This window comes from Vulpes lagopus, chromosome 18 (genome assembly GCF_018345385.1).
Source record: "Vulpes lagopus strain Blue_001 chromosome 18, ASM1834538v1, whole genome shotgun sequence".
Classification (NCBI taxonomy): domain Eukaryota; kingdom Metazoa; phylum Chordata; class Mammalia; order Carnivora; family Canidae; genus Vulpes; species Vulpes lagopus.
The window spans coordinates 31,581,565-31,593,837 of record NC_054841.1 but is presented as its reverse complement, the minus strand read 5'-3'; the positions used below and the strand labels follow the sequence as shown (position 1 = coordinate 31,593,837).

Below are 12,273 nucleotides of genomic sequence, written 5' to 3'. Positions count from 1 at the left end.
GTTTCTTTTTTTTTTTTTTTTTTTTTTGAGATTTTATTTATTTATTCATGAGAGATACAGAGGGAGGCAGAGACATAGGCAGAGGGAGGAGGAGCAGGCTCCATACAGGAGCCTGATGTGGGACTCGATCCCGGAACTCCAGGATCACGTCTGGATCTGAAGGCAGATCCTCAACTGCTGAGCCACCCAGGCATCCCTCGTTGCCCATTTCTGAAAATATTTTAGTTCTTGTGTAGAATGATTTAAAATTTCTCTTTTTTTGATTAAAAGATACATGGTAATGGTGATCATATCTCAGTAATGAGATTAAGCTCTTTCAGAAGGTGATTTCTTTATATTTTTAGAGTTTCCTAAAATTCCTATATTAGAATTATCTCCCTAATGAGAATATTTTTTAATTGTCTTTTTTAGGGTTCGGCAGAAGCAGAACAAGTACCCCATATTATTTTTGACTCAAGGAAAATCTGATATTTACCCTGAACTCATGGACCTCAGATCTCGGACAACCCCCATTGCAATGAGCTTTGCACAATTTGAAAACCTACTGGTATGTTATGCTTGATTTTTAAATTATTTTAATTTTTAAAGATGTCTTAGAGTAGTAAAGTTTTCATTTTATTTACACATCCCATTGCTTAGTTTTGACACATTTATAACAAGCTGATAGCTATACTTAAGTAAGGATATTAGATCTCAATGAAAAGCAATAAATGAACAATAAAGTATTTTCTTGCAGGCCTAGGTTAAGTAAGTTTTTGTACTTTTCTGAGTGGATTTTATGAATCATCTAAAATGGCTAGATAAAATTTGTAAACTTGTCTGATAAAATAACTTGGAAGAAAAAGTTCTAACATTTTTTCTCTCTCTCCACTCTACCTTGGGGAACACTGATGTAGAGTATGACCATTTAGCACTTGCAGCTAATAATTTACTTTTTCGTGAATAATTTTTCTTTTAGGGGATAAATGCACACACTGAAGACCTTCTCAGAAACCCATCCTATATCCAGGAGGCAAAAGCTAAGGGACTAGTCATATTTTGCTGGGGTGATGATACCAACGATCCGGAAAACAGAAAGAAACTGAAGGAACTTGGAGTTAATGGTCTAATTTACGATAGGTATTTGTTTTTCATAAAAAGTTTTCTTGGATTGTTAAAAAAGAAATAAGTTATTTTATAAAAAATAATATTAAACTTAGTTAAGTTAAAATTCTGTAGTTCAGCCTGAGGTTTATCTTAACATTTATCAGTAGATTAAGTCTGGAGTATAGTACAAACACTTGGGAAGCTTATTAAACATTTGGATATGTGGGCTCTAAACTGGATATACTGTCATGGGGTGGGGACTCTGTCTCCCCTAGACTTCTCTGCACCAACTTTCTTGGGGATCTCAATCCAGTTCTATGGCTTTTCTTACCTTTATTCTTCCATATTTGTATCTTCAGCCTTTCTGTCTCTTTCTCCTGACCGCTGAAACTTTTATATCAGCTACCAAAACCTGTTCTTTTCTGTAGACTTTCTGATTTCAGTATAATTGACAACTCATGTCTTTCTGGTTTCTCATTCTAAATCCTTGGTGTCTTTGTAGCTCTGTTCCTAAACTCATACTCCAAAACCAGTCAGACAGAATCTTGTTGATGCTGTCTTCAGAATATATCCTGAATGTATCCACTCACCAGGTTTACTACTGTCATCTCCTTAGACACCTCATTTCTCATGAGGCTTATTGAAGTCCATCTGCTGTCTGTTTTCAGCACAACAGCCGTAGGGAGCCTATTCTAACTGAAGTCAGATCCTGTTACTGCTTTAAACTCTCCCACAATTCTCTTTGTCACCTAAACTAAAATCCAAGGACCTTCCAAGGCCCTATGAGAGCTGATTCCCATCTTCCTCCAGCCCCCACCCCAACATACCCACACAAACAAGCTCCACAAGGACAGGCTCTTTACCTGTTTTGTTCACTCCTCTATCTCCAAAAGTTAGAACAATGTGTGACACACAGTAGGGGTTAAATATTTGTTGAACAAAATGTTTTTCATTTTTCTTACAAGCTCCCTTGATGTTTATGATACAAGTTTGAGAGCCACTAATCTGAGACGAAAAGATTGCTTAATATAAAGAAATTTTGGGTTAGAAGGGATATGATTTAGTCTGCTGAGGGGTTACCAGGCTCACTAATACTTGAGCCGTAACATTAAAGAGTAAGTGATGGGACAGCCTGGGTGGCTCAGTGGTTTAGCACTGCCTTCAGCCCAGGGCCTGATCCTGGAGACCCCGGATCGAGTCCCACATCAGGCTCCCTGAATGGAGCCTGCTTCTGTCTCTGTCTGTGTCTCTGCCTGTCTCTCTCTCTCTCTCCCCCTCTCCCTGTGTGTATCTCTCATGAATAAATAAATAAAATCTTAAAAAAAAAAAAAAAAAAAAGTAAGTGATGAATTCTTACCAAGCCTGTTTTAAAAAATACCTTTCCTTGGATTTAGTTCACTTTATTGTTTGTCTTGTCCCATATAGTTAGATGACTTATAATAGACAATTCCAACTAATTAAAGGAAAATAAAATTTTTACATTAACTGTTTAAAAAAATGCTGAGTTTAGCAAAATTTTGAAGAATGTTTTTTTGAGGAAGAGAAAGGAATGATTGCAAATGTTTTCAGGCAAGAAAATGTATTGTGAGATATACTATGTATGACTTTGTAGAGTATACATATTTTAGGCAGATTCTTCATCTGAAGGACCTTACTTTGTTAAAGCCGAATTGTCACAATGTGATGGAGAACAGGAAGATACTTTGTGATATAAAAGATCTGAAGAAAGTGAGTTCTTTCTGACCTGGGATCAAAAAGAGTAATTTTAAAGAGGAAGCATTGAGCTGGTTTTTGGGAGTGGTTAAGTTTGCTTTGACGGTATCTGAGTTTTAGGCAGAAGCAATAGCAGGACTCAGGGCAAGACTATGTTTTGAAGGTGTGGAAGATATGGAGGAGACAATTCAGGAAGGGGCTCCTATTAGGGTCTGTTAGAGTTGTTGCTTACCCTTGAAAGTTTTTATGTTTTATTTATTTATCTTTTCTTTTTAAAGATTTTATTTATTTACTCATGAGAGACCCATAGAGGCAGAGACACAGGTAGAGGGAGAAGCAGGCTCCATGCAGGGAACCCGATGTGGAACTCGATCCCAGGACTCTGGGATCACACCCTGAGCCGAAGGCAGACCTTTAACTGCTGAGCCACCCAGGCGATCCAAGTTTTTATGTTTTAAAGAACTACGTGTGTGTACGCAAGGTTTACAATAAAAGCCAGGGGTCCCCTATGCCTGTCCCTTTTATTGTTTTTAGCAGAGTGAGGTCCTGTGCCTGAGTTTTGTTTTGTTTTGTTTTTTGTTTGTTTGTTTGTTTGTTTGTTTGAGAAAGAAAGCATGTGCACATGTAAAACAGGGTGAGGGGCAGAGAGAGAGGGAGAGGATCTTAAGCAAACTCCGTGCCCAGTGTGGAACATGACTTGGGGCTCAGTCTCATGAACCTGAGATCATAACCTTAAACCAAAATCACACTTAACCAACAGAGCCACCCAGATGCCCCACCCTAATGTTTTTCTAGCTTTTTCTTCTGCTATATAATATGCTTATGCTGTTATTTTTTTGTTATTATTACAAATTTAGACATAAAGGTTTTGAATGATTAATAATTTGGGGAGCCTTTGATTTATTTTACATTGGTGAAGAATTGTTGAGAGTGGGTGTTTTAGTTGATCAAAAATGATTCTCTTCTTTTACAAAGGCAATAACACATTGTAGATTTTACATTTAATCATGGTTTTGTAGTGCATTATTTCATATAAAGAGCTATCTTGATTTCCTGATATTTTGGATTTTTGCATTTGTGAAAATTGAGTAAGATGACCTTTAATTTACCTTTCTCAGCTGGTTGTTGTCTCATTTTGGTATGGGGAAAATGCTTGCCTCATAGAGTAATTACACAATGTTTCCTCTTTTTATAAAAAAAAGAATTACTGTGGTCAAATGATTGAAAATAAATCCAATAACAGATATTCATGTTTAAAGAACAGTATCATTAGATTTGAGGTCTCCCATGTGCCTCTGTCTAATTCAATTTCCTTATCTCCTCCCTCAGGTATAACTGCTTATCAAATTATTATTCTCTTAAAAAATTTTTTTAAGATTTTATTTATTTATTCATAAGAGAGCCCAACAGGGGACTCGATCCCGGGTCTCCAGGATCAGGCCCCGGGCTGAAGGCGGCGCTAAACCGCTGAACCACCCAGGCTGCCCCCCAAAATTTTTTTTTAAAGATTTTATTTATTTTTTCATGAGAGACACAGGCAGAGACAGGAGAAGCAGGCTCCATGCAAGGAGCCTGATGTGGGACTCAATCCCGGGACTCCGGGATCACGCCCTAAGCCTAAGGCAGACCGCTCAACCACTGAGCCACACAGGCATCCCTCTTTTTAAAAAATTTAAATTCTTATTTCTGTCACTAAATAATATACCATTTGGTTTCTCGTGGCTTTAAACTTCATTTGTATTTTTTCTCCTGCTTGTTGTAACAACTTTCTAAAAGTTAATGTATTTGTTCTATATAGCTATAATTTATTCATCTTCATGGCTATATAATATTCATGGCTATGCCTCTACTACACTTTATTCTGTATGAGAACATTTAGGTAGTTGCCACGTTTTTATTTTGCACTGTTTGCTGTAAACATTGTTGAGCCAGGCCCTCTAGAATATATGTGTATTTCTAGGGCAATGACTTTTCAAACCTTTTTGACCCAACCCAATTAGAAATTCATTCTACATTGTGACCAAGTACACACATTGGTACAATATATACAAGTATGTACCTGAAACAGAATTTTAAAAATAACGGCCCTTGGATATTTTCTATTTGTATGTGTACTTTTGAAATGCTAGTTCATTTTGTCACTTGCCTTCACCTTTTTAAATTCTAGTCTTAACTTGCCAAACTTATTTTGCAATCCATTGTAATGCATCTATTTGTCAGGTATTGGAAGTACATCAGGAATATGGTCCTCTGGAGTGGGTGGTTCTATATTCCTTGGTTCTGTACCCATTGTAGCCTGCTCACAGTTCGCAGGAGTAGGCCAGTGCATAATAAACTGTCAGGTAGAGTGGCTACTTCAGCACATAGTTAAGACAAGCTATATGTAAATAAGATTCAGTTTCGGGCTCACTAGGGCACTCTGTCCTTAGGTTACAGTGCTGGTAGAATGGCAGTGGCCCTTTTGGAGTGATAGCCCTTAACACACCTTCCTTTTTGCTCAGACTGCTCTAGTATAGACTCACTGACGACTTTGGGTTACAGCTGTCATCCTGAGTGAAGACTGCTCCTGGACCCTTCCTGTGTCAGAACTCCCATTTCCTATTGTCCAGATCTTTTTTGCTTTCCTGTCATTTTTATGGAACACATCCTTCAGTATCTTCTTGAGAAAGGAAGACGTGGAAAGTAAATGTTTGATCTTGCATGCCTGGAAGCCTGGAAGTACTATATGGCTGGGCAAAAAATTTCATGTTAGAAATCATTTCTTTTGGGATTTTAAAAGCCTTTCTCCAGTCACATTCACAGTTTCAGTGTTAGTGTTGAGCAATGTGAAACCATATTGATTCTTGTTCCTACACATGTGATTTCTTTGTTTCCTATCTTGGAGCTTGGAGAGTCTTGTCACCAGTGTTGTAAAATTTCATAGAGGCAGATCTTGGTTTCATCCCTTGTGCTGGGCACATGACAGCCCATCTAATCTAACATGTCCTTGAAGATGCAGAGAATTTTGCGAATTATTCTTTGATTTTTATCTCTTCCATTTTTCTGGGTTCCCCCCTCCCTTTGTAGAAATTCTTCAGTTTACATAGTATTCACTCTTGGACCAAACTTATGTTTTCTCCTATTTTCTATTTTTGTCTTTTTGCTCTGCTTTGAAAGATTTCGCCAACCTTATCATCCACCGGTCTATTGAGGTTTTTGTGTCTTTGATTTTAAGAACTGTCTTTTTTTCTCTGAGTGCTCTATTCTCCCTTGTGTATATCATCCTGTTTTGGTTCAGTGAACTATTCTATGAAGGCATCAAGGACTTTTTTTTTGGTCTGTGGAGTTTTCTTCTCTTTGACTCCCTACCTTACATGTTAGAAGCTTTTCTCAGTTGTTTGGAAATCCTTGGCTGCTTCTCATGGTAAGAAATTGGGATCTAGGAAGCTTTGTTAGAGGCTCTTAGTGTGTGAATGGGGCTTGTTGGATTTCACTGTGGGGTGATCTGGGTGGCCTGTTTGGTCATACTGCTGATGTCAGTAGATTTAGAACTGTACTTTTTGGCTGACCAGATTCCTCACAGAAGAATCTATATAAACTACCTAGAGGATCCAGATCTGGCTCCCAGGGTTCTTGGGATTCAGGTAAGGGAAGAGAGCTGGGGAAGGGAGGGCATGTCTCTGAATTTTGCATGTGTTATATGTATGGACTGTCTAATTCCCCTGGTGCTGGTGGCTTTATAAAATGCCTGGTCTTCTAGTCATCCATTCCAAGAGATTTCCTGTTAAGTTCTCAAAATCAACAGAAGGGTGGGTGGTGTGTGATGTGGGGCAGCCTCTGTGGCAGGAAGTTAGGAAGAAGGGGGGAGATGCTTACTGCTACTCAGCCTTCACTTATCCTCCCTGTTTTAGCTGCTGTCACCCTCCCCAGTGCTAGGGGAATCTGGTGCTGCTTTTAACTCAGCCTTCTCATGTTTTCCACTATTGGCTTGTGATTTGCCCTTTTCTGTTCTGCTAACTGAAACACTTTGTTATTACTTGTGCATCTGTTTTCCAGCTTCCAAAATTTTGTTGCTGTGTATTTTTTTCTCCATACGCATGGATTCTTTTTTAATCCTTTTATTTTCTCTTTAATGGGATATACAGGGAAAGTATAGTTGCTTCTGTTTTCAGTCTGATATCTTGACCCAGAGGTCACTTCTCATTCTCTTAGAAATTCTTTCCTACTAAGATGTCACAGAGACCTCTGTTGTAGTACCTTACGTGAGTTGCCTGGCCATCCTCTCTCTGCTGATGGGCAGTGCAGTGCTGCCATTGTCACATGGGGCTTTTTCTGGCCTCTTAACTATGGGTACCTGGACAGTTCACATAGTGCAGATCTTCAGTGCTTTGAAGGCCCAACTGGGTATGAATTCCAGCTCTGCCTCTTAATAGCTTCCCATCTATCTGTAAAATACAGCATTGCCGATTGGCTTTGAGAGAAGATACGTGAAGAATTGATCACTAGTAAACTTCAGGTTTATTTCATTTTCTGATTCAGTTGCTTTGTAACCGTTCTTTTTCATCATGAGCACAAAAGGAAATGCTGCTATTCTGCATTTTTGGAAAGATGGAGAAGAAGTATTTTAAAATTGAACTGATAATTACATCTTTTAAAAAGTTGAGGGGGGAGGCCTTTTGTACTATGGATGTTCCAGGCTTTCTGTAATCAGATACTCCTGAAAAGGTTAAGTCAGATCTTAAGTAAACCATAAAATTATACTATTTTATGTGTTTTGTGTTTGTTTCATCATAGGATATATGATTGGATGCCTGAACAGCCAAATATATTCCAAGTGGAGCAGTTGGAACGCCTGAAGCAAGAATTGCCAGAGCTTAAGAGCTGTTTGTGTCCTACTGTTAGCCGCTTTGTCCCCTCATCTTTGTGTGGGGAGCCTGACATCCACGTGGATGCTAATGGCATCGATAACGTGGAGAGTGCTTAGTTTTTATTGGGCAGAGGCCATTTTGGGGCATGCACTGATGTTCTGGGTATTCACTTGTCATCATTGAGCATTGTTTATCTATGCCTTCTAGCTCAGTCCAATGAAGCAATAATGAAGTATTTTACTCTTTCACTACAATTCTTGCTAGAATTTCAAGTATGCTATTTAAATCACTTGGCCAGGTATAATTACCAGTCATTCTCTTTACAATGAAAAAATTTATTGGTTGGCAAGCATATTAAACTAAATATATAAACATATAATGTTAAATGTTCAGTAAAAGCATAGTGCTTTGAAATTAACTATATAAATATATTTACAGTTCTTAACAACTTTCATTTGATCAGGTCTGAAATATTTAGCACTTGAGGAACATGACTGTGCATAATTATACCTGACCATGGAAAAAATAAGTACCTCAAATGCATGCATTTGCACTGGTGATTCCAACTGCACAAATCTTTGTGCCATCTATGTATATATGTATTTTTTACATGGATTGACATGCACAGACACCATTTTCATTCAGTATGAACCTTGAGGCTGCTGCCATTCTCCCTCTTAACCAAACCAATGCCTGTGTAAACAGCCTGGAGGTAATCCTTGAAAAATTGTTTCATAAGTCTTTCAAAAGTTGTTTTGCATAAATGTTAAATTTCAAAATGCTGCAGGGTAATTTAATGTATAAAATATTAGAAGTATGTACTGCATACTTAATAGATCATAATGTATAAATTCTATTCAGTGCATGCTTTAGATTTTAAGCATGAGATTGTATACGTTTACTGTAAGTCCTTGCATCTGTGGTGCTAGGTGAGTGTGAGAAGGTGTCAAGGACTGAAAATATTTTGTTGCCTAAAAAAAAAAGCCTGTTTGTAGGTATTTTCAATATGCTTATTTTAAGTGTCTCTCACTACCTATTACACACCATTGCTTTGTGAGTTTGTTTTGTGTTGTGTGTGTGTGTGTGTGTGTGTGTGTGTGTGTTGTACAGTAGTTAAATCTCCACGCAGAAAAATAAATGTCCTGAATTATCATATTGGTATTCTTTATTGGTTAATGTATATCAGGCATGTAATTTATTCAGAAGTGTAGAAGATGTTTCTAAATGTAAATGTGGTTTTTTTTTAAGGATTATACTAAGGTTTCTTTAATTAGATGCTGATTGTTTAGGCATAACTGTAACTTAAGAATGAATGTTAAATAAAATATACAGGTTTATTTTCTTCCTTATAGAACAAAATTTCAAGAAGGTATTTTATAGAATTGATTCTATATTATTATTATGAGAAATTGGAATTTAGGAATTGGAATCCTACCCTAAAATGATGGTTTATTGCATCTACCTTTGCATGTTCTTCACCAGGCAATCTCTTTATGCATTGACAAATTTTAGTACTAGCTAAGAACCTAAGACTTGGAATTACATATTGTGTCTTTTTGTTTTTTAAGCCAAACAATGCAATTGTGGTTCAATCTTAATTGTGTGAAGATAGGCTTTGAACTGCTATGGTATTGTGCTGTAACACCAATATTTAATGGAAAAGAGTTTAGGAAATACAGTCTTCGGCAAGGGTTTTATATACTTTTTCCCACATTGAATGAGATTTTCCAACACATTGGTGTGAGTTAGGCAGTTTTAGAAAACTTCTGAAAAAGAACTCATTTTCTTTGTCTACAGAACTTTGTACAATACAGTGACTGTTACCTTACGGTAACTTGATTAGCCATAGGTGTGCATTTCTGGTCCTGTTCAGTTTGCTCTCCTCCCCTATGCCTTTCTAGTCTAGTGGCAGTGCAGCTCCATGTTGAAGACTCAACAGATCATTAAGGGAAAGGAGAGGTAATGGCGAGAGGTGGAGTTTCCTAACAGTGTAATTTGTGCGAAGAGTTCACAAAGACTGCTTATGACCCAGACAGAACCTCACTGCTTCCTTTCTTTCCTGTCCCTTTCCAACCTTAGAAACCAGGATTAGCAGACAGTTCAATCATAGCAAGCATGAGCTCTCCATTTTATAGGACTAAATCCAGGCTTCCATATCACTCTGCTTCGGCCACACTATACCCATGGTAGGCCCTGGCCATGCCATGCTCCTACACTATTCCATGTCTGTAGCCATGTACCCTCTGCCTGGAAGCCCTCTCCCCACACTTTCTCCCTGCCAAACTCCCTTCCCCTGAGCCATCAGCCTGTGTCCTCTGAGTCCGTGCTGAAACTGCTTTTACTTCATAGCTGTATGTTCATAACCTTGATCGTGCCATGCATCTTAGTACATTGTAGGTAGGCATAGTTGTTTGTCTCACCTACCAGGCTGCAGGCTCTTTCAAAGGCAGGGGACTTGTCTTACTCTTTTTATTTCCACAGTGTGTGGAACATAGTAGAAAATAAATGTTGGAATTGTTGGGATAATATAATTTGTATCAAATGTCCTTTTAAATTAAGAGATTAATTATGTTTACTAAGAGTGTAAACTTTGGTTTACATTTTGACAGTTGGAAGTTTGTTGATGTCAATTTTAAATGTAGAAGTATAATGTTAAAATCACTTTATATTTTCTGGAAATTGAGTGCAATGTTTGATAAAACACCGCCATTGTTCTCTGGTGTTTTCTACTCTCTGGAATTCTGTACTGTAACTGACTGGATGTAAATGGGAGGAATATAGTTCATTCATGCGTCAGTAGTGCCTGAGGGCTACCACAGCCACCCATTACCTCACTCCCATCGTTCCTTGTGTCTTCTCCGCTACCAACTCCACGCTTATGCCTACCTCAGTACCCCTTTCCTTGTCTGAAATGCCTTCTCTGTCCTTCTGTGTCCAGCTCAGGTGCCACCTCCTCCATAAAACTTTGCTCAGCTTTTGATCAGAATCATGATGCAAACAAATGCATACAGCCTTTAAATCTCACTACTTCATTTTATAGCTGGGCTCATAAACCCAGAGAGGTTAACTGACCAGGTTGGTACTAGAACTGGGTTTTGTGATTCCTAATCCCATGTTCTTAAACTATGCTGCCTTCTGAATTCCTGTGGCGTTTGTTAGCATGTGCTTTCTTACAGTCTTTTTATGTGCCTGTTCTATTTCCCTAAGATTGTAAGCCCCTTAAGGGCAGGGACTTCTTTGCATTTCTAGCACTACTATAGTGTTCTCTACTTAGTTATAAACTAGGCAAATAAATGGCGGTGGCAATGATCCTAATTTCCTAACTCAGATTGTTTCACAGTGTACATTCAGTGTTGTATGGCATGCTTGGCTGTGTTGTCTGGAGTGCGTGTGCTTGTGTGTATGCGTGTGCATGTGTGTTTGCATGTATACTCATGGAGTTCTCCATGCTGCCCCAGTTGTTTGGGGTCACAGATGGGTTACCACAAACCAATTTTCTACTCTGTGCTGAATGAGAACAAGGACTAAACAGGAAGATGAGGTCTGGCTGGCCTTTCCTGCAGTGATAAATGCACCTAAATCCTGGGGCTGGTAGTCTGGTAGTGCAGAATGTGCTGCCATGGATAGGACTTGGGTGACCTGTGGGGTGGCTGTCTGATTAGTCCTGGTGGAGTGTCTTTGCCCTTTGTGCCTTGGCCCTTCACACTGTGATTACATTCTGTCCTTCACACTTTTATTGGTTTGGCACTCTATGTTGGCGGTGGAGTCCTGTTAGTTTAGATTTGAATATAACTTATTTGCATTTTAGGTTTGAATTGTGTATTTTGGGGGTAGGAAGCAAAGTATACATATGAAGAATATTGCATTATTCTTGAGTGGAAATTTATTCACATATAATCTTAGTTTATATGGTTTCAGAAATGGATTTGAAAGGTTTAAAATGCAAGAGTGTATGATTAAGACTATCCAAGTATGTGTCAGAGATAAGAGAAAGACCCCGGGTGGCTCAGCAGTTTAGCACCTGCCTTCGGCCCAGGGTGTGATCCTGGAGTCCCAGGATGAAGTCCCACATCGGGCTCCCTGCATGGAGCCTGCTTCTCCCTCTGCCTGTGTCTCTGCCTCTCTCTGTGTGTATCTCTCATTAATAAATAAATAAAATCTTAAAAAATAGTTTGAAACAAAGCTCCTGAGCCCTTGCAGAATGGGGTAGAGATCAGGGTTTGTGAAGCCACTTTGGGCCACAGCTTTTTTTTTTTTTTTTTTCTTTTAAAAAAATTTTATTTATTCATAAGAGACATAGGCAGAGGGAGAAGCAGGCTCCTTGCAAGGAGCCCTATGCAGGACTTGATCCCTGGACCTGGGATCACCCTCTGAGCCGAAGGCAGATGGTCAATTAAGGAGCTACTCAGGCATCCCTGGGCACAGCCTTTATAAACTTAGAGGCCAGGGTAGCATTTGTGGTGTGTTCAGAGAATGAAGGAGCTATCCCGAAAGTGGAGAAGATAGGTTTTTTTAACTGATTTTAAAGGGAAGTGATAGAAATGCATTTTAAAATAATGAAGAAAGTAGTAGTAGTACAGGAATAATAAAATAAGTGCAGAGATTAATTTGTCTAATCCTCTACTAA

The 12,273-nt window shown here is 38.6% G+C and overlaps 1 protein-coding gene across 2 annotated transcripts in view; it reads left to right on the top strand.

The window, feature by feature from the left end:
• GPCPD1 (glycerophosphocholine phosphodiesterase 1) overlaps positions 1-10,955 on the top strand; it is a 55,306-nt gene extending 44,351 nt beyond the window's left edge. The window contains exons 18-21 of one of the 2 annotated variants that reach the window (XM_041732337.1): positions 412-547; positions 959-1,119; positions 6,351-6,422; positions 7,573-7,708. In XM_041732337.1, coding sequence (XP_041588271.1) covers positions 412-547; positions 959-1,119; positions 6,351-6,375 — 322 coding nt within the window. In that variant the 3' untranslated portion in view covers positions 6,376-6,422; positions 7,573-7,708. Of the gene's footprint in view, positions 1-411; positions 548-958; positions 1,120-6,350; positions 6,423-7,572 lie in introns of both variants that reach the window. The other variant, XM_041732336.1, reaches the window with a different exon arrangement.
• The last annotated feature ends 1,318 nt before the right edge of the window (positions 10,956-12,273 follow it).